This window comes from Myxocyprinus asiaticus, chromosome 31, assembly GCF_019703515.2.
Source record: "Myxocyprinus asiaticus isolate MX2 ecotype Aquarium Trade chromosome 31, UBuf_Myxa_2, whole genome shotgun sequence".
Classification (NCBI taxonomy): Eukaryota; Metazoa; Chordata; class Actinopteri; order Cypriniformes; family Catostomidae; genus Myxocyprinus; species Myxocyprinus asiaticus.
In genome coordinates, this window is record NC_059374.1 from 9,710,500 (window position 1) to 9,737,277 (window position 26,778).

The window sequence follows — 26,778 nt, forward strand, 5'->3', positions numbered from 1 at the left end:
ATCATGACCAAAATAGCCAAATTTGATAGACTATATGCTGTGGACAGTTGTTTTTGTGTCATATTTCAGCTGCTTTGATCACAGTTGCAAAATTAGGATGTTCTTAAATTATATTGCAACCTAGCATCAAAATTGGATGAGATTTAGCTTGTGCCTTTAGAATGTCATGTTGTCATCCTGTTGTCCATATGAGCTAAGTTTTGTTCAGTTTGCATATTGCCCTCAAAAGATACAAGCAAATTAGTTATTATGGGTCTTTTGCTTTAAATGTTTCAGGAAAAACTGAGCACACAAGATCAGTTTAGTCGTCATCTCACAAGACCTCCACCAGACTACAAACAACCACGCAATGGAGTTGGAGCTCAGCAGCCAAGCTTATACTCAGGTGTGGATTGTATTTTTGATTTCATATAATGTAGGAATGAACTGCATTTAATGAACAGTAGGTGTTCTGGAATACTTAATCTGATTGGTCAATAACGGTTATCTGTGCTCAAATGTTTCAGAATAATGACCATTGTCCATAACAATGCTCATTTTGGTAGTCTATGTTTTTGACATAACTTTGCTTGCATTCATTTGTAGCACTCCTCAGTCTCTACAGCTAAGCTAATAAAATAATTTCTACAAACAATATATCATGTCCATTTGTCCATTTATTTGGTTAGAATACATGTAATAAGTGGGATAATGTTCAGTCAGCCAGTCAATATCCCCCAAAAAATGCCTTCAGGGTGATACAAGACCTGATCCTGATCACCCTGTTGGGTTTATTTTCCAAAAATGACTGGCTGACTGTACAATATCCCTTACCCAAACTTCTAAAGTCTTTATATTGACATGCATAGACAACGGACTAGTCTTTGTCTTCATTCAATTATTGGACATTTCCATTTTGTGAAGCTTTGTCAGACAGCATTTTAAAGCACAAATTGTAATCCTGGTATGATCTTTCCCCCAATGACAGGCAATGGGTCAGACCAAAGTAAAATCCAACCCATGTCTTGCCACCTGCCCAATGGACAGGCTACCAAGATGGTGCTTAACTCAGGAGAGCGAAGGTTTCCCCTTGGACAAGACCCTAATCCAAGACCCACACAGGCTCAAGCTTGCGCAAGCCAGCTACGACAGCAACCCAACAGCCTGACCCAAATGAGCCTTCAGCAAAACAAGCCTCAGTTCCATGGGACTAACAACCAGGGTGCCACTTTCCAATCTAGCACTCAACATGCCAGGACAAGTGTCAGTCAAGATGCCATGCTGGGACAAAAACTGTCTGAAATGACCTCCAATACCAACAGGATGGACACTGCTTTGGGCTGGGCAACTAGTGCCAAACAGTGTGGGACGCTATCAGGGCTGGATGTCAAAAGGCTCCCCAATGTAGTGGCACCCCAAAGTAACAGTAATTTCCCCCCAAGGCCTATTTGTCCACCCAACCAGGTGGCACCTCACTCTAGCCTGCTACCTATAAACACTGCAATAAGAGGTTCTGCTCCCAGATCTAGCCAGCCCAGAATACCCCCGTTACCTGGGGTCACTTGCCTGAATCAGTCCACTGCTGAACAGCAAGGATGCCTGACCCCATTTGCAGGGATGAGCCAAAGCCCAGCAACCTATCAGAACAACCGGGCAGGGCGGCTGACCTTTGACTTCTTACAGGAGGACGATAATACGGTACCCGGGATCAATGCAGACTCTGATTTTATCGAATCCCTGCTTAAATCGGGTTCAGGCAATGACGATTGGATGAAAGACATTAATCTGGAGGAAATTCTAGGAGGTCATTCATAAACAGACTCAAGGCACAAGAATTTTGGCGCAGCATTTTGCTAGAAGCCGGAAGTGATAGGCCTTTTAATATATTTTATTATCTTTGTATTTCTGTGGAAAACTTTATTATACTACTATATTGTTGGGTTGTTTTTTCATATCATCTACTAACATATTGTAAAGTCTAATGTTCATGGTGTCTTTAAGGGATCACCCAAAAATGTTAAGTCTGTCATAATATTTACTCAACCTCATGTCATTCCAAATCTGTATGACTTCCATCCGTGGAACACAGAAAGAAATGTTAAGCAGAAAGTTAGAGACTGATGACCTGGGTTTGAATAAATGAAGACAGATTTTAAAGTAACTGCACACTACCCCTGTAAATCCATACATTCCAGTAGGGATGAACGATTAATTGAAATAAACTCTAAATTGCGATATGACGTTAGGCGATTATCAATCCTCAAAGGCTGCGATTTAATTAAATAAATAAGTAGCTTGCACGCACTGCTCGCTGTATGTGCGCTGCTCTGTTTGAGTACTGTATAATCAGACATACGCACGCGTGAGGCTAATGAGATGAGTGCGTTATATTTACAGTGCTCTAGATTCACTAACTGCAACTTTGTGTTATTCCAAATATGCTTGGCCACTTAAAGTTACTATCCAAATCTAAAGTAACCTCATAACACTGTGATTTTGTGGACAGAAGAGTGAATGAGAGCATTTCTCTGCATTAAAATGCCTTGTAAACTCTCCTACAAAAGGAAACGCCTTCCTTCAGTGTTCCGCTAAAATAAAAGCTTTCGCCAATATTAAGGCTTGTGGATTTAATCTGACCACATAGCTGTCACATTCAGGTTAAGAAAATATATCATAAATATGGTACTGTTAATGATGAAAAGTGGGCTGTGACCCTAATACAAAGTGGACATAAACACATACACAGTGAACAGATACAATGTGAAGAGAATGTGAATCTGTCCCCACCCCCTCTATCTTTCGCTGTATTTTTTATTTATTTTTTAGTCTGGTTCTTTTTAAGAGGACTCAAGTGTGAACACCCTTTCTTAAACAGTATTTCTATTGGCAGTAGAGCATGTTTGCCCATGTCTTAATTTTTTGTCAAAAATAAACACTTTCTGTTTTTTGTTTTTTTAAATGTTAATCATCATTTAAACATTAATTCAAATTGCAATCTCAGTATTTTTCAAAATAATCACAATTAATTTTTTTGTCCAAATCGTTCAGCCCTACATTCCAATCATCACTCAAAAATGTTGTGAGATATCAGTTAGAGTCTTAGTTTCTAATCCATTATCACAGAGGTTAATATAAGAAAAACTGTGACTGGTGTCTGTCATATTTGAGCCACTGAGCATGATACCAACACTAAATGAGCAAAAAATTTGAATTTGGCAAGTATTTGGCTTAATCTGGCTCTCGACGTTCCAGGTTATACACCCTGGAAAAGATTAAATGGATTGTGGAAATGGATGAAATTGAGTGCAACAGTGCCCACCCACTTTTTTAAGTAATCTTGGTTCCGGAAGTATTTTTCCCATTACTTTTTTTTTTTTTCATAGGGATTTCATAAAATCATTAATAAAGAGTTCTAAGCCATGAACCAAACCAACCATCTCCGAGGTGAATCACAACATTACAAACTTTGATTTGGCACAAAAAAAAAATTGAAAATCGGACAAAAAGTCTAAGGGACAAGACTGTGTTTATATTTGTTTGCCGCGATAGACTGCGATAGAACTTTTCACACTTCTGGGTTTTAGAATGTGGAAGTTAACTATTGCCAGGTACACCTCTATAGCTGTGAATGTGAGACCACAGAAAATATTATTTTTGCTTATCCTTTTGCTTCAACAGCAAAATAAAAAAATCAAATATTACATTTCCACGACTTTTCACATGAGTAAAAATATAGAGAGCAGTGGATTACAAAAGTCAGAGGAGAGAAGAAGCCAAATTTTCTGTCACTTCCTCAGCAGCTGTTTTAGAAACCCCAAGGCAGATGTGGTAACTATTTTTTTCCAGGGTAATTTAATACAAAGCTTAATGTTAAAAATGTATACAATACTAAAATTGTATAATAAATATATAAAAATTTGCTTAATGTTACATTAATGCTACCTTTGTGTGCTATCAAAATTATCTGTAAATACGAGTTTCCCACTCGGAAGTTGCACATAAATAACCCCTTGAGTCGTAATTATGACTGGGAATCTCGAAGATCATTTTGATACCCGAGTTTCTGAGCTTAGAGGAGATGTACATTTTCAACTTGGCGGAGGAGAGTACAGTTTCTGTAGTGAATGACAATGACAGGTTTTAATGTTAATTTTCTAAATACAGCTAATTGCTAATGCTTGCCATTTCTGTCATATTCATTTACAGTGCTGTGAAAAATGATTTGCCCCCATCCTGATTTCTTCTGTTTTTGTGTGTATCTCATACTAAATTGTTTCAAAAATTCAAACAAAATCTAACATAAAACAAAGGCAATCTGAGTAAACACAAAATACAATTTTGAAATAATAATGTTATTTATTGAAGCAAAAAATGTTATCCAATACCAATCAGGCCTGTGTGAAAAAGTTTTTGCCCCCTTAGTTACTAAATCCCCAAATCTATGAAACTGCATTCATAATGGGGTTCAGCTGGACTAGACACACCCAGGCCTGATTACTGCCAGCACTGTTCAATCAAATCAACACCGAAATATAACATTTTCAGCAGCATGATGTTGTCTAAAAGTCTCACCCAGTAGCACACTATGCCAAGGTTGAAAAAAATTCCAGAAATGATGAGGAAAAAGGTTCACAGTCTGGGAAGGGTTACAAAGCTATTTCAAAGGCTCTGTTACTCCAAAGAACCACAGTGAGAGCCATTATCTCCAAATGGAGAAAACTTGGCACAGTAATGAACCTTCCCAGAAGTGGTCGACCTTCCAAATTCCTACAAGAGCACAGCGACGACTCATCCAGGAAGTCACAAAAAAGCCAAGGACAACATCCAAGAAACTGCAGGCCTCTCTCGCATCAATAAAGGTCACTGTTCGTGACTCCACTATCAGAAAGTCACTGGCCAAAAATGGCATCAGTGGAAGAGCGGCGAGTTAAAAACCACTGCTAACCCAGTAGAAAATTAAGGCTCGTCTGAATTTTGCCAAAACACACCTTGATGATCCACAAACACCTTGATGATCCTCAAACCTTTTGGGAACATTTTCTGTGGACTGATGAGTCGAAAGTGGAACTGTTTGGAAGACAGGTGTCCCATTACATCTGGTGTAAATCAAACACAGAATTCCACAGAAAGAACATCATACCTATGGTCAAGCATGGTGGTGGTAGTGTGATGTTGTGGGGATGCTTTGCTGCTTCAGGGCCAGGGCGACTTGCAGTAAGTAAAGGAAACATGAATTCTGCTCTCTACCAGAAAATCCTAAAGGAGAACGTCCGGTCATCAGTCCATGAGTTGAAGCTCAAGCACAACTGGACTATGCAGCAAGACAGTGATCGAAAGCATAGGAGTAAGTCCACCTCTGAATGGTTCCAAAGAATCTAAATTAAGTTTTTGGAGTGGCCTAGTCAAAGTCCTGACTTGAACCTGATTGAGATGCTGTGGCAGGACCTTAACAGGCAGCTCATGCTCAAAAACCCTCCTATGTGGCTAAACTAAAGCAGGTCTGCAAAGAAGAGTGGGCCAAAATTCCACCAGAGCGTTGTGAAAGACTGATTTCCAGTTATCGGAAGCGTTTGGTTGCAGTTGTTGCTGCTAAAGGTAGCACAACCAGCTATTAAGTTTAAGGGAGCAGTTAGGTTTTCACATAGGTGATATAGGTATTGGATAGCTTTTTTACTTCAATAAATAACATTATCATTTAAAAACTGTATTTTGTGTTTACTCAGATTGCCTTTGTTTTATGTTAGATTTTGTTTGAATTTTTGAAAACATTTAGTATGAGACTTACACAAAAAAAGAAATCAGTAGGGGCAAATACTTTTTCACAGCACTGTATGTATTTCAGCAACCATTTGATGCATGTTCTACATTTTTACACCGTGAAAATAGCTTGTATTGGACCAAAATTCCATTATCGTCAAGCTAACTGAGTATTATGTATTATGGTATCAAAATAAATGTTCCTCAAGAAATATGTATGAATGAGCCTGGCATCGTCCATTTTTCCTGTTCTGTCCAATAACAAAGCACTTGAATGCAACATACTCAGAATGACCACTTCAGAAGTGAGAAGTAGGATAATTCTGATAGCACATGAATGCAGCAATACGCTGCTAAGGCGTAAACTCGTCCTCACAGTCTGTAAAAAAAAAAAAGGTCTATTCTTTTATTGGTGGATCTTTTTTCTTCAGGAACATATGTTTTGTAGTTCTTCACCAGGAATTCTGCTATTAAACATTTTTTTTTTTTTTTTTTATGAAGTTGAAGTAACGCAGACTGATAGCTATAACAGAAGCATATACCATCAATTAACAAGTCATGGTAGGTCTGTCTTTAAAGATTTTACATTATCGTTAAAAATAAATTTGTCTATAGAAAAAATGAATGCGATTTTTACTTCTGTAACCAGCTGTTGTGCTCTACTGTTGCACTTAATATGAAAAATTCAGATCTGTTTTGACTTAACTCTTAAATTACATCAACGGGTATTAAAAACAAAAAGCTATTCATAATAAAAGATGGTTTGGTTATTTTTGCTACAACTAAAAGAATAAAATATGTTAAGGGAACCTATACTCAGTTAGAATATTAAAAGATACTGAAGATATATAAAAAGTCAACATTCTTAAAGCACAGTAAGTTTTAAAAGGTCTTTTTGGTAGTATTTGATTTATCCATCTGTACATATATACATAAGTATATGAAATTATATTTTTTCTATTTCTTTTCTATTCTATAATTCGCTATCATTCTTCCATAAATGTGTATATCCTATTATGTCAGTTTAGCCTTTGGTAATAAACTTTATCAATGTAGAAACTTTTCAGCACATTTTGGGAATTCATTTGCTGGTTAAATCGAAATGTAAAATATTAACATTTCTAAAATATTGTTGTAGATGTGGCCTGGTGGGAAATGCTCTTGCTCCACTGTGTGATAGTGCTTAGCTCAACCTTAATATTCTGCATTGTTTCCTTTCACAACTGCACTGTCCTGTCTAATTAGGCAAAAAAAAAAAAAAAAAAACATAATACTAATAAAATTCAGGGTTCAGCCAAGTTAGGTCGTTAGACTGGAGAGGACAGCACACGCAGCAGTCAACAGGCTAGATACCGGGCCGCTTTCCCCTCTCACCTGCCGCGGCCCAGGGAAGACAGGCCGCCAGGGATGCTGCTGCCCCACGTGCCTCGTACCCAGGAGGGGAGCGCATGCAGCCGTCAGACCCCGCTCACACCTGGGCCATTCCATGGACACTTTCCCAACCCTCTCTGAGCCCCTTTTTCACCGCAAGGATGCCAGATCCCTTTTTGTTTTGGACACAATTCCCCCTGGACACTATTTTCTCCATTTATGCACATTTTATGGTTATTATTATTATTTGTAATAAACGCCTCTCTGAGGCTTGATGCCACACCCACTGTGTCTGTCTCTTGCGCACTTCACCACAACTGCCTAATACACCTTGTCTGTTCAAAGTTAATGCCCAAAAGCTCTCTTAAACATCTAGTTTACTGTAAAAAATAAAAAAAGATACTTGTTGCTCAGTTTGGGGTTCCTCAGATTGCCACATTGGCAGAACTTTTAGCAGAACCTATAGGGACCCATTTGTGTGTAGAACTACTTTCTTATGCCACGGATCAGGGTCTGCCGTTACTAGTACAAAAGATGCGCCCAAGCTTATTACAAATTAAAATGCGTCACTTTAGAAATAGTAACAACAGCTTGGGCTGTTTCTAACAATTCTAATAATTGTTTGTTATTTGAGAAACAAGTACATGTGTGTGTGTTTGAGACGGACAGAGAGAGAAAGAGAGAGACTGAGCATGTGATTACCTTGCAGTGATAAACAGTAATGCTGAAGCTGTTAGTTTTACTCTATTCCTCAGCTGTAGTGTGGTTGTTATCTGTTCCAAATGATCATGGAGTGATGCAGCCTTTCGGACGTGCTATCTGAATTATCCTACGAACATTTCACTCATGTTCAAGTGTTTTGTTGTCAGAAAGAAAACATGGATTACGGAAGTTTCATTCTTGTATATATTTCTTGGGGAACTCTTATTTTGACACTTAACACAGAAATCGTACTCTAAACCACCATTTTGAAAGTTTACGTTTCCTCCCACCTCGAAAATTTAGGTATCAGGTAGGCACCCTGTGCGTGTGTGACTACTCCATCTGTTGCGACTCTCAGCTATCTCCCTATTTCTCAGCTGTAGTGTATTAGTAATCTGAGTAATCATGGAGTGAGAGAAAGGAGTTACTGTCTGTCCCTTTTACTTAGCCCAGCAACAACACAGGACAAAGCAATCAAATGAAACCGTGCTCTAGCAGGTGCAATGCAACAAACTCAGAACAAACACAAGCACACGGCTGCATTGCCCACTCTGTGAGTGCACAGAACAATATACATACAATAACACCATTAAAGCATGAATAATATACGTGTAAGCTTTGTCACTTTTATAGGTAAGCTAAACCCAGGTAAAAAATTCCTGAATTGATATCTTTAATTACTAAGAATGCTAATTTTAGCTGTATCAAGATATCGAATGTACATACACAAATAAAATGGCATACACATACAAACACAAAACTACTTGTATCAGTTCTTGGAATCAGCCAATACTTAAGAGTAGGTACTTGTACACTGCCTGGCCAAAAAAGAGTCACCGTTTAGATTTATATAAGCAGATACTTAAGAGCCTATGATTGGATCGACATTGCAGTGATTAATATGTTTCTTAAACAACCATGTCAGAAGACGTATCCCGTGGTCATGGAAAAGATGTTACTGTGTTTCAGAAGGGACAAATTATTGGCCTGCATCAAGCAAAGAACACAATCTCAAAGGAGATTGTTGAAAATCACTGGAATTGGATTAAGAGCTGTTCAACACATTATTAAAACCTGGAAGAATAGTGGTGAACCGTCAGCTTCATGGAAGAAATGTGGTCGGAAAAAAGATCTTGAATGACTTAAAATGCTTGATGAAGTCACAAAAATTGACAGTAGAACTCATGGCTATATTTAACAGTGAAAGTAAGAGCATTTCCACATGCACAGTGCAATGAGAACTTACAGGATTGGGACTAAACAGCTGTGTGGCCACAAGAAAACCACTTGTTAGTGAGGCTAATCAGAAAAAAACAACTTCAATTTGCTAGGGAGAATAAAGATTGGACTGTGGAGCAATGGAAAAAGGTCATGTGGTCTGATGAGTCCAGATTTACCCTATTCCATAGTGATAGACGCGTTAGGGTAAGAAGGGAAGCGCATGAAGCGATGCACCCATCATGCATAGTGCCCACTGTATAAGCCTCTGGAGGCATTATTATGATCTGGGGTTGCTTCAAATGATCGAGTCTAGGCTCAACAACATTATGCGGCAATAAAATGAAGTCAGCTGACTTGACGGCACGGGCATATTCCAGGACGACAATGCCAAGATTCATCAGGCTCAAATTTAAAAAGTGGTTCAGGAAGCATGAGGAATCATTTTCACAAATGAATTAACCACCACAGAATCCTGACCTTAACCCCATTGAAAGTTTTTGGGATGTGCTGGAGAAGACTTTACGTAGTTGTTCTACTCTCCTGTCATCAATACAAGATCTCGGCCAAATATTAATGCAACTCTGGATGGAAATAAATGTTGTGATGTTGCATAAGGTTGTCGAAACAATGCCATGACGAATGCGAGCAGTAATCAAAACTAAAGGCGGTCCAACGGAATATTAGAGTATGCAACTTTTCTTTTTTTTTTTTTGGCCAGGCAGTGTATTTGTCTTTAAAATTGGTATCAATGCATCTCTAATTTCAAGAGTGTCAAATCTGCCCCCATATGATCATGGGTCTACTGGAGGAACCACTGACTACGTTTACGTGCACTTAAGAAAACGGTTTATTCCAGGGTTTTTGCAGAAAGCGTCATTCTGAAACATCATGTGAACAAGAATGCTGATTTCCTAATGCCTTTTAAGGGATTAAGAGAAAGCGGTTTAACACACCTAGGTTTCTTCCGGAGAATGCTGCTTATGCGGTCATGTAAACACATAAGCAGCATTCTAATAGGTTTTTGAGGAGTGCGCATGTACGTGGGACAGACCAGAGAGCAAATGTCATAGGATAGAGCCCAATAACAAGCCAATACAGTGGAAAGAATTAAACATTTCTGGGACTACATTGGGAAAAGCACATACACTATAAACTATATCCATTTATACACACCAATGTAAAATATCAATGGTCCCTCAGGTTCGCGTATATGCACTAGAACATTGAGGGAACCCTGGAATTTAATGTAAAAGGGAAACCCCGCTATTGCAGCACATTTCCACTGCATATTGCGATGGAAAGTTAAGGAAGCAAACACAGCCACAACTCGGATACCATGTTTTTATAAACACAAGTGTCATGGGAAAAGTAAGTTGCTGTGGAGAAAGCTGCTTACTGACTGAGCTGCATGTATACGGGAGTAAAGAGTACGCCGCTTATGCAGTGCATATAAATGGGAATGCTGTTTTCTTGCAATAACCCACTTTCTCACAATAAGCCGCTTTCAGGTGTCCATGTAAACGTAGTCACTTATAGTCTTTAGAATACCTGTAGGAATTTAAGGGCTCCATTTTGTAAGTTCAGCATTCATTTCAAATCGTTCATTTCTTGTGAAGTCTCTGTAACGGTGAAGATACTGCAAAAACTACTGTTCGAGGTAGTATGCTGGAAATAGACTGCAGTCTTTCAGAGACCATAAGCTGAGACCAGGACCAAGACAATGAGTAATGAGACCCAGACCGTGGCCACATTTCTATGATCTAGAGAGGTCTTGAAAAGCAAAACACAAAATCAAGTCTCATTACCGTGAGAACTCATTAGGTGAATAATATACCTGGGGAAGCTTGGCATGGTCAAAATGTTCTCTGTTAAAGAACAGATACCCAACATCACTGCGGGTCAGGTGGGCGAGAGGTTTGCTGTGCTCGTCGTCAAGTAACGTACCATTAAAGATATTAGGGCTGGCACGGCCAGTCAACAACAGGTTTAATAGAGCCTAATGGACATAAAGATAGAAAAGGGAGGGAGGAAAATGAAAATGATTATGATATAGATTGTAATAAGGGACAAGTATGTCAGAATATCAAAAGTGCCTATTTACTCAAAAAGCAGATGCCATGGCTAAAGCTACAAGTGTGGGTAAAACAATTCATGATAATCTATAATAAAACACTAGTAGATTGACATTTGACCACTATTATTATATACAGTAAGTTATAAAATATTATATCTGTCATGTGTATTTTGTTGGTTCATGTTTTTCATGTCTTTTATTTTGAAAATCTAGTTCCTGTTTCATGTCATGCAATCCTTTGTCATGTGATTTCATGTTTCCCTCCATGTTCATGTGTCTTGTTTTCATTGGTTTATTGTCTTGTTATCTTGTTTAAAGTTCTTAGTGTTTATTGGTTATCTATGTCTTGTGTTCTCCCATGTCATGTATTTAACCCTCATGTTTTCCATGGTCCATTGTCAGGTATTGTTTGTTGATGTAACTTTGGTTGTGAGTTCGTCTAAGTCAAGTTCATGTTTATATTTCATTCATGTTTGTAGTTAGGGTTTTTGGATTACACGTTGGAATAAATTTGCACTTTGGTTCTTTACTTCATGGTCATCGTCTTTGTCATTGCCAGTGCCAGCAACATCATTACAGAACGTTACAATATCATATCTAATACATGCCACAAGTTGCATGTAAAAAAAACTGGCCCTCAAGGAATCTTTCTTACCTGTCTACACACAAAGTTCAAAAGCTCAAATTCAGAAGATGAGTAGTAATGAAATCGAAGTCTGCTTGTATCCTGGAAATTTAAAGACTGTGCTTATTATTCTCCCTGTACATTGCCTTTACACCCAACATTTTTTATTTCACTTTTTTAAGGTGCTATAAATCCTCTTTGTTTATTTTATTTTTCTCATATTCTCTCCTTATCATTGATCATATTTGATAAAATATGAGCTGACTGAAAGATGGAGGGATTTCTCTCAAATGACTAGATTTCAGATTATACCCTTCAGAAAAGTATATGATTTTACCTGTCAATGGATCTGGAGAAGATAAGGCTATACAGAAAAAGAATAATTCCATGGCTTCCTTCTTAAACTATAGACATTTAAGGGAAATTGTACAAATTAGATAATAAATTCAAGTTTAATGTAGTCAGTTTTTTGCTCACACCAAAATCCAATCAATAAAAAGGGGCACATATTTAAAATGGAATTTTAGGCATCGAAAATTCATAAAAAAATCAAATATAAATGAAAGGCATAGATTAAAGATTTAAATATATTTTATAATTTATTTCCAAAAAAAAAAAAAAAAGATCCAGTGTAACAAATAATTATTCATATTAATAGTTCAATGGCATCCGTCGGTCTTCAGAGAAAATGGAATATGCACACTGAAGTCAGTTGGTGAAACAGCATCTGCTGTGGCTGTACAGCCCAATGCAAGAGTGGCAGTCTCTGCCGCAGCTGTTGCAGGTGAAGTTCGTGTCCTAGGGTTGTTTATTCTTCCTCCAGGCACGCTTTTCTTCTGCCACCTGCCTCATCTTCCTTTCTCCCTATTGGAGCCCTTTGGTCAATCAGTGGTGCCACTGACGACGGTCACTGGCATACTCCTCCCACTTCTCAGTGTCCATGCCCAGCTCCCTCATGTTGTGCTTGCACACATCTTTGAAGCGAAGATGGGGGCGTCCTTTTGCTCCTTTACTGGTGGCCAGCTCCCCATACAGGAGATCTTTTGGAATCCTTCCATCCTGCATGCGATAAACATGGGCCAGCCAGTGGAGATGGCGTTGGTGCATGAGTGTGAGGAATCTGGGCATGGTTGAGGACTTCGTTGTTGGTAATATGGTCGGTCCACTTGATGCCCAGGATGGGCTTTAGGCTGCACAGTTGGAAGGTGTTTAGCCTATTTTCTTGCCTTGTCTTATTAATAACGATTAAAATTATACTTACACATTGAATGTGTTTGTATATAAATTCTGTAACATCTTTCTTTTTGAAGGTAAAAAGTTGCAACTATATAATAAAAAAATTAAAAAATCAATAAAAAATCAATAACAACATATTAACTGGGCTCAGAGGCTATGCACTGATGAGCCAAAACATTATGGCCACTCACAGGTGAAGCGAATAACATTGATCATCTCCTAAAAAGGCAACATGTCAAGGTCTGGGTAGATTAGATGGTAGGCGAACAATCAGTTCTCGTAGTCAACGTGTTGAATGCAAGAGAAATGGACAGAAGTAAAGACCTCAGCGACTTTGACACCCAATTGTTATGGTCAGACGACTGAGTCAGAGCATTTCTGAAATGGCAAGGCTTGTGGGGTGCTCCCCGTCAGCAGGGGTGAGTACCTACTGACAGTGGTCCGAGGAGGGACAAACTACAAACCGGCGACAGGTGTTGGGCACCCAAGACAAATTTATGTACAAGGGCAATGAAGGCTATCTCGTCTGATCCGAACCGAAAATTGTAATGATGGTTATGGGAGGAATGTGTCACAAAACACAGTGCATCGATCCCTGCTGCATATGGGGCTGCGTAACCACAGACCAGTCAGTGGGCCCATGATAACCCCTTTCCACCATTGAAGGCACCAATAATGGGCATGCGAGTGTCAGAACTGGACCTTGGAGCAGTGGAAGAAGGTCACCTAGTTCGATGAGTCCCGTTTTCTTTTACATAATGTGGATGGCCGTGTCCGTGTGCTCCGTTTAACTGGGTAGGTGATGGTACCAGGATGCACTGTGTGAAGATGACAAGCCAGTTGAGTTGAGTGTGATGCTCTGGGAAATGTTCTGCTGAGAAACCCTGGGTCTGGCCATTCATGTGGATGTCAATTTGATACGTGCCACCTACCTAAACATTGTTGCAGACCAGGTACACCCCTTCATGGCAATGGTATTCCATGATGGCAGTGGCCTCTTTCAGCAGGATAATGCGCTCTGCCACACTGCACACTTTGAGGAACATGATGAAGAGTTCAAGGTGTTGCCCTGGGGGGTATTACAGAAAGATCCTAACTTTAGAATCTTATCTTATCTGTTTGGTAACCAATTTCAGTTAGGATCTCATTTAAGACATTAATACAATGTCTTAATTGCACTCTTATCTTAACTACAGTTAGGATTTGCTTCTGTAATATGATTTTGTGAAAAATCCTAACTTGACTGATCAGATCTTAATTTAAGACTTAAGATAGGAACTTTTCTGTAAAACGCCCCCTGGCCTCCAAATTCCCCAGATCTCAATCCAATCGAGCATCTGTGTGATGTGCTGGACCAAATTCGATCCACGGCAGCTCCACCTCGCATCTTACAGGTCTTGAAGGATCTGCTGCTAATGTCTTGGTACCAGATACCACAGGATACTTTCAGGGGTCTTGTAGAGTCCATGCCTCGGCATGTCAGCACTGTTTTGGCAGCACGCAGAGGACCAACAACATATTAGGCAGGTGTCCACAATGTTTTGGCTCATAACAACATGTATGTCAATAACAACATATTTGCTGGACTTAGAGGCTATAAGTTGGTTGTACTGTATATCTGTGTTCTCATAAACACTACATGCACTTTCTCTGTAAAGCTGTCCAGTTTTTAGTCCAGGTGAGGGGTGAAACAGCCCTCTGATGTAACCAAGGAGACAGTAGCTGTCTGCTTCTTGCCAGCTGTCCACAAGATGTCAGTTAGAGCAGCTCCCAGCACCTTCCTTTGCTCCTTCTCCCCTACCTCCACCAAACTCCACAAAATAAATAAAAGAAAGAAGTAAAGAAAGACAGAAAGTGGACAACTTGTGGTTGTCAAACTCCAGAAAGGATAAAAAAAAGCAACATAAAAGTACTCAGTATAACTTCTGAGCTACATTCCAAGTTTTCTAAAGCATTAAATTCAAAATGTAAATGTCTTTAATTTAAAATTTAAATTAAAACTCAACTTTAATTCTTGAAAGATGAGTGCAAAAATTGTATGGACCAAGGAGTTTCAGCAGGGGGTCAAAAAATATTCAGAATTGAATTATTTGAATATTTTAAATATATTTGTATATATTTTTCACATATTTGATAATAATCATCTCACATTTGCTTATAACAACACTATTGGTTAGGTTTCAGTTAAAGGTTTACATTAGGGAGGTACAGGGGTGGACTGGCCATCGGGAGCATCGGAAGTTTTCCCCGTGGGCTGCTGGGTAATTTGGGCCGTCCACTCTACAGCCGAAATAAACAGCTGCCCTGGGCTCCAACATGCCCACGCGGACCCCATAACAGAGCGAATATTCAATGATCTCTGTAAGGTAAAACTGATACAATGGCTTGTATCAAAATGGTTCAAAATATGAACGACTCATATTTTGAAATTACTTTCACATTGCAGTGCATAACCATTCAAACAGTTAATTCGGTACCAAATTATTTTTTTTTTACATACAAATCACAATAATGGTGACAACCAAAGACAACATATTAAGTATAAGATGAGCTCTGAATAATCACAAAATGACAAATAACTGCAACAGTAAAGCTATGAGCAGTACATAGTCATTTGCATAATTTATTCTTAACACAGGGAGCTGAAGTGCAGCTTGCTGAATAATGCTCATGCCTGATAAAAATGCAGAAAAGTGGCAATGTGAGACTTTGAGGCTTACTTTGTTTAAAGAACAGTAGAAACAGCGCTTGTCAAAGCACTGGGCTTTTCACTTTTTCTCAAGAATAATCTGGGGAAGGAATTAAAACGTGGCAGATATAAAAATGCAACAAACTCACATAGAGTGATAATATGAGCAATTAATCTGCAAAAATCTTATATTTGTTTATATTTATATACGTATGTACATATTCTGGCTAACTTTGTTTTCACTGATTTTTTAAAAATAAAAATGTATTCAGTTAAGTGGGTAATTGACATGAAATTTTATGCATTGTCATCTATATGACACATCATTTTATGATCTTTTATAACTATATACACATATATAATATATTATTATTATTATACTTGTTGTTTCCACAACCTCATATTAACTAAGAAAAGTTGAAAGGTGTTGGGCTTTACTGGTTATTTAGATCAGTGTTACTATCAGAAATAATTAATAATTATTTCTGTAGTTATTAATTAATATTTAAATTAATTAATTGGATCTAACTCATTAAAACCTCATATGGGACTCCAGTAAATGTAGTGTGCTACGTTTTGGAGCAAGTTTGGTTATTAGCAATAATTAATAATTATCAAAGATAATTATTAATTATTAAAATCAATAGAACATTGATGAGAATCAATGTTAGCTTTTTTAATCCTTTAAAATCAACAGTTATCAAAGATAATCGTTAATTGTTAACATCGATGAAACATTAAAATTAACAATAGCTTATTGATCATTCAAATTCAATCAAAGATAATTATCAATTATCAAAAATCAATAGAATATTAATAAGGATTAACATTGACGGGGCACCACCCTGGAATCAGGGACTAATAACCGAATATTAAAACAGTCTCAATATTAGATTGTTTTCTTAGGAAAATCAACATCTGAAGAATATCGATTTTCGGGAAAAAAACAATGAATGAAGGTTTGAATCCAAGCACTGACATCCCGTCAGCATGACACAGGCGTATGCAAAACAAACCAAAACACTTCTCTTTGTCATATAAACAAAAATTTATTTATGCAGTAATATCAATTAATAATTAATACAATGCAGTCAATAAACTTCCGACTTACAACTACAAACTAAACAGTGATATGATTAGATATGGAAATAAAAATAATCCTATAACACATAAGGTGTGTGTGTGACAGTGTGTGTGTGTGTGTGTGTGTGTGTCAGTGTGGTTAGTGAGAGAGAGAGAGATTATTAAGTGACAGCCCGAAAGCTGATTTCGCGATAGCTGGAGAGAAAGCAGCCGTGTTCATCACTCAGAGACGCGGTTTTACGAGCGGGGCTCGTAAAAGTCCTGCGTTATTTGACTCTAATGGATGAACTCAGTTTCTGTCTCACCCGCGGTGGCGAAAATGCACAACAATCCAATTTGGTTGGACCACAATACAGCAAAACAAATTTGTGATAATTAATACCCTGAGTATTAATAATGAGCGGACATGGCGGTCCGTAAACTGTACAAGCAAAAAACCTTGAAACACAAGAATAACACGCTATAATATTCTATCTCTGCTCAGACGTAACCTCTTACTTGAATCGCATGAGGACACAGGTAGAATGTGTTTTCCTCCGTCCTTTAACTTTGACCCGGTTCCTTGAGGCTAGGGTGATGACGGGAGGCCGTTTCCTCACTCTGTCGGCGGGCGGTACGGCTGTTGATTCTCGGCGGGCTGGCGGAGAACTCAGAAATGTCGACTTGATTGAAGATGGAAGAGAAATCTTTAATCTCTTCACCTCTGTAGGCCAACGGATGAAGATGCGTATTGCTCGGCGGTCTCCTTCGGATCTGTTAGAGTGTTTGGTTGAACACAGAGTAATCTCAACTCGTCCAGCGAGATGGAGATTGTATGGCTGCAGTTTCAAGTCAGACATTACTCCCTTGTGCCACGAGGTTGCACCGGAGAGCAGCAAAAGCTACGTCTTTATTCGGTGAACGAAGTCGCTGGAAGCAAAATCTTTTAGCATTTCAGAATTATTTGAACTCCTGATGATGTCACGTTTGAGGGACGTTCTGTTGTGTGCCTCATCCAATAGGAGTTGAGAGCTCGATCCTTTAGTGAGCAAGGCTTCCTGGATTTGTAGTCTGTTTTGGACTCCCTTTGTTTGATTTTGGCGTGATTTTTATCAGTAAAATGTACGACATGGAATGTGTGGGGGCTGAGTTAGGTTTTACGACTGTTAGGCCTGCCTTTGTCTTCTATCTGAATACATGAGGCCCAACAAAGGTTATTAAGATCTTTACAAACTTTGAAGAAATGCTTGCCACAGCACATAAAATACACATTTTTCGTTGAACTTGAATGTACATTTTAACCTAACATCTGTATGTTGGGAAAACATTTTCAGACATGTTATTTGTCTGAGCTATAAAGTGATTTTAACGGAATAGTTCACCCAAAAATGAAAATTTGCTGATAATTCCCTCAGGCCATCCAAGATGTATCTGAGTTTCTTTCTTCATCAAAACAGAATTTAAGAGTTTTAGGATTTCATTTCAGGCCTCCTCCTTTAAACAATACAAGTGAATGTACTCCATTTTTTGACAGTCCAAAATGCATATTTAGGGTGCATCAAAATAATCCACACGACTCCAGTCGACAAATAAAGTTCTTCTGAACCCAAACGATTGATTATTTTTAGAAATAAAACAATACTTATACACATTTTAACTACAAATGTCCTCTTCCGTACATCTCTGTGACGCCCGCTCATGAGAGGGATAACGTAAGCTCGTTGGTAAGGTCACGCGTCACATGGAGGAGGCAGGAAGCGCATCATTGTTTCCAAGAGAAACTTGCACAGACCACAGACCAAGCACTGTTCACAAACCAAAACAGTCCAAAACAATATATAATAATATTATTATTATTATTATTATTATTATTATTATTATTATTAATTTCCTAATAATAATAAAAAAACATTCCTGCAGTAAATAACCATCCATTTTTTCAGAGCAATGCCGTTGCGATATCTACTTGTGCTTTTACTTTTGCAGAAATATATAGGATATATGACTGTCAGGACACTGCCACACAAGTTGTAGTTAGAGAAACCAAGTGCGGGAGCATTTACTGAGATTCACAGGGTTTACACAGTGAGACAGTGAAGTGGCGTGAAGGTGAGTTATTTATGCAGGCAGTGATGAACGAGTGAATTGAGTGCAGGTGCCGTGAATTAGAAATCGAGTGATGAGGAGTGGAGTGCTGAAGGAGGTGCAGAGCCCAAGGGAGGCGTGACAATGACAAAGTTTTCACACATACCTGAGTTCTCTGGAAAAATAGCACGGGCACAGCCGATGAATTCAAATATCAACCCTTTGTTTCTTTCGATGGTCTGAAATCCTCAGGGGTAAAATGCGATAAGCCAGAGCTTCAATCACTCGTGATCATGTATAGGCAATCAATGAAAAGTTAATATTTTTCCCAGCGGGCATTTTCTTTGGGGTTTCTGAAGGTTGAAGCATCCAGGATACACATGCCAAATGACCATTTTGAACAATACACTTATACAAATACAAATCTACAGCAAAGTCAATTAAACTTTTGTACAGCGCTGCTCCTCTTGTAAACAATGACGCGCTTCCTGCCTCCTCCTCCACGTGACGCTACCTTACCAACGAGCTTACGTCATCCCTCTCATGAACGCACGTCACAGAAATGTACAGAAGTGAATATTTATAGTTAAAAAGTATATAAGTATTGTTTTGTTTCTAAAAAATAATCAATCGTTTGGGTTCAGAAGAACTTTATTTGTCGACTGTAGTCGTGTGAATTATTTTTATGCACCCTAAATATGCATTTTGGACCATCAAAAAATGGAGTACATTCACTTGCATTGTTTAAAGGAGGAGGCCTGAAATGAAATCCTAAAAATCTTAAATTCTGTGTTGATGAAGAAAGAAACTCTTGGTGAGTAAATTATCAGCAAATTTTCATTTTTGGGTGAACTATTCCTTTAAGTGCTTTCTCTAAAAAAATCCAGTTTTATATGTTTTAAAGTTATGACTATTCTTGCACCAGTGGGGCCCGATGTCATGATTAGCAGTCAACAGAAATTTCATTTGTTTTTTTTTTAACACAAAACTTTGAAATTGTGTGTTGCGGGCCAGGTTTGGTGGGCCACTCTGGGCCAGAAAGTCCAGGGCCACTTTTTAGTCTCAGTCCACCCCTGGGAAGTTAGGTTTTGTTCATTTAATACTCGAAAAAGCAATTAACCTTAACCATTATCGTTTTGGGAGAACATTTAACTTGCTTTAACCGCAACACAGTGGACATTTCACCTCAAAACTACAGCGATACATGTATTGAACCATGAAATTTCATTTTGCAAAATGTTTTCACAGTCATGTTATTTTCATGAGATCAGGCTGTTGTTTTTGCTTTAGTACAATGACAACATAAACACAAATGATTAAATTTGTGAAAAAATGTGTTTTATTTAAAAGAGCAACTTGAACATTCTGCTAAATATCTTTTGTATTCGACACCAAACATCATATGTGACTCAAAAGACAAGCTGGCCTCATTACAATGGTGTAATTTTTCTGTAAATAATTCAATTTACCACACATCTAAAATAAATAATTTTATTCAGCAAAACAAGTAAGACCTTTGGTAAGAATAACACTAAGCCTCTGCAGTGTGCACTCTGAGTTCGTTGGTCGGCTGAAGAGCAAGTATCAGAATCAGAATCAGAATCAGCTTTATTGCCAAATATGCTTACACATACAAGGAATTTGTATTGGTGACAGGAGCTTCCAGTGTACAACAATACAAAAACAATACAAAATCAGCAGCAAGACATAGATCATAATCAAAAATTAAAAATAGTAATATACATACGTACATACACACACAGACACACACATACATACATACACACATACACATACGTAGTGTAATCTAATACAAATCTGTTATCTGTTATGTTCAGTGCAAATACAAATCTGTCATGTACAATGCAAATGTTGTTTTTTTTATATTTTGTTTTTTTCCCGAGGAATGAAATGGCAGAAGAGGTTGGATGTGTTGGATAAATAATAAAAAAAGACTAAACTGTGTATTGCACATAGTTATTGCTCAATGGGACAATTTAACTGTTCATGAGATGGATAGCCCTAGGGAAAAAACTGTTCCTGTGCCTGATGGTTCTGGTGCTCAGAGCTCTGAAGCGTCAGCCAGAAGGCAACAGTTCAAAAAGGTAGTGGGGAGGGTGAGTGGGGTCCAGAGTGATTTTTTTTCCAGCCTTTTTCCTGACTCTGGAAGTGTATAGTTCTTGAAGGGGGCAGGGGGCAACCAATAATCCTCTCAGCAGTCGGAATTGTCCTTTGTAGTCTTCTGATGTTTGATTTCGTAGCTGAACCAAACCAGACAGTTATTGAAGTGCAGAGGACAGACTCAGTGACCGCTGAGTAGAACTGTATCAGCAGCGCCTGTGGTAGGTTGAACTTCCTCAGCTGGCGAAGTAAGTACAACCTCTGCTGGGCCTTTTTCACAATGGAGTCAATGTGTGTCTCCCACTTCAGGTCCTGTGAGATGGTAGTGCCCAGGAACCTGAATGACTTCACTGATGCCACAGTGCTGTTTAGAATGGTGAGGGGGGTCAGTGTTGGGGTGTTCCTCCTAAAGTCCACAATCATCTCCACCGTTTTGAGCGTGTTCAGCTCAAGGTTGTTTTGACTGCACCAGACAGCCAGCTGTTCAACCTCCCTTCTGTATGCAGACTCATCGTCATCTTGGATGAGGGCGATGACAGTGGTGTCATCTGCAAACTTCAGGAGCTTGACAGAGGGATCCTTGGTGATGCAGTCATTGGTGCAGAGGGAGAAGTGTAGTGGGGAGAGCACACATCCCTGGGGGGCACCAGTGCTGATTGTACAGGTGCTGGAAGTGAGTATCCCCTGTCTCACAAGCTGCTGCCTGTCTGCCAGAAAGCTGGTAATCCATTGACAGATAGACATGGTAACAGAGAGTTGGTGTAATTTATTCTGGCGTATAGCTGGGTTGATGGTGTTGAAAGCCGAACTGAAGTCCACAAAAGGATCCTTGCATATGTCCCTGGTCTGTCCAGATGTTGCAGGATATGATGCAATCCCATGTTGACTGCATCATCCACAGACCTGTATGCTCGATAAGCAAATTAAAGGGGATCTAGAAAGGGTCCAGTGATGTACTTCAGGTAGGCCAACACCAGTTTCTCAAATGATTTCATGACCACAGATGTCAGGTGACAGGTCTGTAGTCATTAAGTCCTGTGATTTTTGGTTTCTTTGGGACAGGAATAATGATTGAGCGTTTGAAGCAGCATGGGACTTCACACTGCTCCAGTGATCTATTGAAAATCTGTGTGAAAATGGGGGCCAGCTGGTTAGCACAGGATCGAAGGCACGCTGGTGAGACGCCATCTAGGCCTGAAGCTTTCCTCATCTTTTGTTTCCGAAAGACGTGGCTCACATCATCTTCACAGATCTTAAGTGCAGGTTGAGTAGCAGGAGGGGGGAGGAGGGGGTTTCAGGAGGTGTTGGTGTTTGTGTGAAGTGAAGGTCAGAGTGGGTGTGGGGTGTGAGATTGGGTCTTTCAAATCTGCAGTAAAACACATTCAGGTCGTCAGCCAGTTGTTGGTCCACCACAGGGTTGGGGGTAGGAGTCCTGTAATTTGTGAGTTGTTTCATCCCACTCCACACTGATGCAGGGTCATTAGCTGAAAACTTGTTTTTCAGCTTCCCAGAGTATCTTCTTTTAGCCACTCTGATTTCCTTGTTCAGTGTGTTCCTGGCCTGATTGTACAAGACTTTATCCCCACCCCTGTAAGCATCTTCTTTGGCCTGACAAAGCTGCCTGAGCTCTGCTGTAAACCACGGTTTGTCATTGTTGAACTTTAAATAAGTCCTAGTAGGAATGCACATATCCTCACAGAAACTGACATATAATGTAACAGTATCTGTGAGCTCATCCAGGTCTGTGGCTGCAGCCTCAAAAACACTCCAATCCATGCAATTGAAGCAGGCTTGTAGTTCCCACTCTGCATCATTGGTCCATCTCTTTACAGTCCTTACTACTGGCTTGGTTGATTTTAATTTCTGCCTGTAGGTTGGAAGAAGATGAACCAGACAGTGATAAGAGAGTCCAAAAGCTGCTCTAGGGACAGAGCGATATGCATCCTTTATTGCTGTGTAACAATGATCCAGTATGTTCCTGTCTCTGGTGGGGCCTGTAATGTGCTGTTTGTATTTGGGCAGTTCACATGTGAGATTTTCTTTGTTAAAATCCCCAAGAATAATAATAACTGAGTCCGGGTATTGTTGTTCCGTGTCTGTGATTTGATCAGTCAGCTGTTGCAGCACCGCATTCAAACACGCATTTGGCGTGATATACACACTCACCAGAATAAACGAGGAAAACTCCCGCGGTGAGTAGAAAGGCTTACAGTTAATAAAGAGTGCTTCCAAATTAGGACAGCACATCCTCTTTAAAGTTGTTACATCTGTACACCAACTTTCATTGATGTAAAAGCATGTTCCACTGCCTCTCGTTTTCCCCGTTAACTCCACGATGCGATCCATTCTGAACAGCTGGAAGCCTGGCAGATGTAACGCGCTGTCCGGAATGGCTTCACTCAGCCAGGTTTCTGTGAAGCACAAGGCAGCAGAGTTTGAAAAGTCCTTGTTTGTGCAGGTGAGGAGATGTAGTTCGTCCGTTTTGTTAGGAAGAGAGCGGAGATTCGCAAGATGAATGCTCGGCAGCGTTGTTCGAAAGCCCCTCCGACGGTGTTTGACCAGTGCACCAGCTCGTCTTCCTTGCCTGTGTCTCCTGAACATCAAAGCCGCGCCTCCAACTAAAATGTCTAGCAAAACATCTGAATATTCAAAAACCGGGAAAAGACTGTCTGGTATAAGCTGTTGAATGTTCAGCAGTTCGTCTCTGGTAAAACTGACTGGAAAAAGATGACTAAACACAGGACAAACAAACAAAAACAACAAAACAATAGGAGCGCTCCACACCAAGGCGGCCATCCACCGTGCCATCAGAGTGCACATAGTATTTAATAATATGAGCCTGAACCACCATCTGAATAGCACAGGCTTCCCCCTGCAAGAAAACAGCCAGAGAAAACATGGTTTTGGCTCACATTTTGACAAGTAGTTCTCTCACAAATTACAGTATGCCTCAAAACCCTATAGCATCATGCGAGTTTGACTGGCTGGTGACGATTGCCGCTCTGCCTCATGCTTACGTACCGTGAGTATATAATATGGGGCAGGCATAATATCCCAAGAATTTTCAGTTTGAAGGGAGGAGAGCATATCTCTCGAACCCCTCCAGGAGAAAATATCAGTGCAGCACACCTAAGTAGGTTTCGCTTCTTCCTTTCAGGGAAGTGTAAGCGGAAGGGTAGTTCCAGCAGGAAGATCTCAGGCATCTCATCTCATCCAATCACAATACAGCCTACGCTTTAAAAGCCTGCCAGCTGTCTCTCATTGTTCGCATACTACCGTGCTTATCTCACGCGTATTTGAGTGAAATATCATACTACATGCCTCAATTCTCCAAGCAACAATTGCTTCATTTTGGATTATTACTCACCTTGATGTCATGCTCATCACCAGTCGGTCTCAGAAAAATACGCTAAGTTCTCAGTCTATTCTTCTTTTGGGAAACAATCATCAATGCAAATAGCTGGTGATAGATGGGGTTTCAGGCCTTCTGCTTCCAATGTTCACAATTCGCTGTTCATCACAAACCTTATAATGCATCAATACCGCTTCAAGCATCAATATTCATTGTACTGGAGCATTCGGTCCCCACCGATCATGTTAGGTGATTGTGCATTCCACAGCACAGCGGCCGTGCACATTTCTCAATTTTACCTCAGTGTTTGCATGCCTGAGCATTCTTCTATTGGGGAAGCAGGTTCCTAATTCATGCTCGTCTTACGCACAAGTACTTCAGTGTATGGGGCCTGATTATATCCGTGAAGATGATGCTTCTTACGTTGCATTTGCACTCCTATTGCATAATCATGTGTCTTTTCTTTCTCACATGACCATATCCACATTTCCTTAAAGGGGAAGTATCATTGTTGCTACATGCCCTCTGATACCTAGTGGTAGGCTTTGCTCATTACATTTCTACATTTCTTTAACAGCACAATGCACTTGCTGCCATTACAAGAAATAATAAAATCAAACAAGGGGTACCATTCCTAATTACAGTTATGTTACATGTTTCATTCATCAGAAGTCATTCTGGCATTTACAATGTAGAGATTTGTATTATAATGGGTACTGCTAACCATTAACTATTTTATTAGTGATGGTGATAGGACCATGAATCTTTCTAATTAGGCCTTATCACAACATTTGAATTCCAGCTTCATTACTCAAGTTCTGCATACAGTTCATTAAATACATCTCTTGTCAAAATTTAAAGGGATAGTTCACCCAAAAATGTAAATTCAGCAATTGATTACTCACCCCTGTGTTGTTATAACCCCGTATGACTTTTGTTCTTTTTCTTAACACAAAGGGAGAAACTGTGAGAAAAGGGCAGTGATGAGTGATGTCATACAATGGCAGATTATGTAACATTTACTAGCAGCTAAGTAAGGCGTTCTTTTTTCCTATTGGGATAAAACTGTGCTGGATTAGCGCTTCTTTCAAGCAGATACAAATATCAGTTGATTGAAGCTTCACATGTCATGGATCATGCATTCGCTTTGAGGTTTAACACAGGCTTCAACAGAAGCTTCAGCATCAAATATCACATTATTCTTCATTAGTTCCATCTCCTAAGAGCATCCCACGATACAGCTAATGTGGTTTATAATAAAGCATTTAATTCCCTTCACATGGCAAAGCATTGTTTATCTTTGCAGGGGCTTGCACAAACAAATTTTCAATTTCAAGCATGTCTATCATCTAGCAAGGATACCGTACAATCATATCCGCCTTCTCACAAGGCCAAGCATGGTTTTCTCTGCAAACTTTCCTTTTGTATTTAAAATTTGGGGCCCTATTCCTTCGCACAGGGCTCCACAGCCTACGTTGGACATGTCTGTAGTGCCCCAAGGACACTGGACTCTCAGTGTGTCTCCATGCATACATTGTAATTTTACAAATTTTCATGGTTGAAACCAAACGTGGGTCACTCATTTTCTTGTACAAGGTACAAAGTACAGTGAAGTACACTGTTGTACAAAGCCATGCACAAATAACTTTCACCCTTGTTTATCTTTTGGCAAAGGGTATTGCACAACATTGTTCATCTTTTGGCAGAGATCTTGCACAAGCAATGACCGGCCTCATTGAGGACTCATAATCAAGCATTAAGTATCTTTTGGCAAAGGGTATTGCACAACAGCATCACCCTTATCATAGGGCCCTCACATTACATTGTTCATCCTTTGGCAAAGATATTGCACAAACAATGGCCACCCTCAATGGAGGGCTTATATCAAACGTTAATCATCTTCAGCAATGGGTAATGTGCAACAATGTTGCACTTATCTTAGGGCTCAAATGCAAAAATGTTCATCCTTCAGGCAAAGCTATTGCACAACAACATCACCCTTATCATAGGGCCCTCACATTACATTGTTCATCCTTTGGCAGAGATCTTGCACAAACAACAGCTGTCCCTGTCGGAGGACTCAATCAAACTTATCTTTTGGCAAAGAATATTGCACAACAGCATCACCCTTTATCTTAGGGGCCTCACATTACATTGTTATCCTTTGGCAGGTTTATTCCTCAAATAATGTTCGCCCTTATTTATTTTTCTGCAAAGGGTATTGTACAACAACATTGCCCTTATCGTAGGGCCCTCACATTACTTTGTTCATCTTTTGGCAGAGATATTAAACAAACAATGGCCGTCCTCGTCGAAGGACTCAATCAAATATTATCTTTTGGCAAAAGGTATTGCACAACAACATCGCCCTTTATCTTAGGGCCCTCACATTACATTGTTATCCTTTAGCAGGATTATTCCTCAAATAACATTCGCCCTTGTTTATCTTTCTGAAAAAGGTATTGCACAACAACATTGCCCTTATCGTAGGGCCCTTACATTAC

At 39.4% G+C, this 26,778-nt stretch overlaps 1 protein-coding gene and 1 pseudogene across 3 annotated transcripts in view; one reads left to right on the forward strand and one right to left on the reverse strand.

Moving 5' to 3' along the window:
• The window catches only part of LOC127421987 (mastermind-like protein 2), a 147,713-nt gene extending 140,706 nt beyond the window's left edge, over nt 1–7,007 (forward strand). For all 3 annotated transcript variants that reach the window (XM_051665277.1, XM_051665278.1, XM_051665279.1), the window contains 2 exons: nt 277–385; nt 968–7,007. In XM_051665277.1, the coding sequence (XP_051521237.1) occupies nt 277–385; nt 968–1,794 (936 nt within the window). In that variant the 3' untranslated portion in view covers nt 1,795–7,007. The remainder of the gene's footprint in view (nt 1–276; nt 386–967) is intronic.
• Nucleotides 7,008–8,162: 1,155 nt separating this feature from the next.
• The window catches only part of LOC127421803 (inactive ubiquitin carboxyl-terminal hydrolase MINDY-4B-like), a 47,426-nt pseudogene continuing 28,810 nt past the window's right edge, over nt 8,163–26,778 (reverse strand).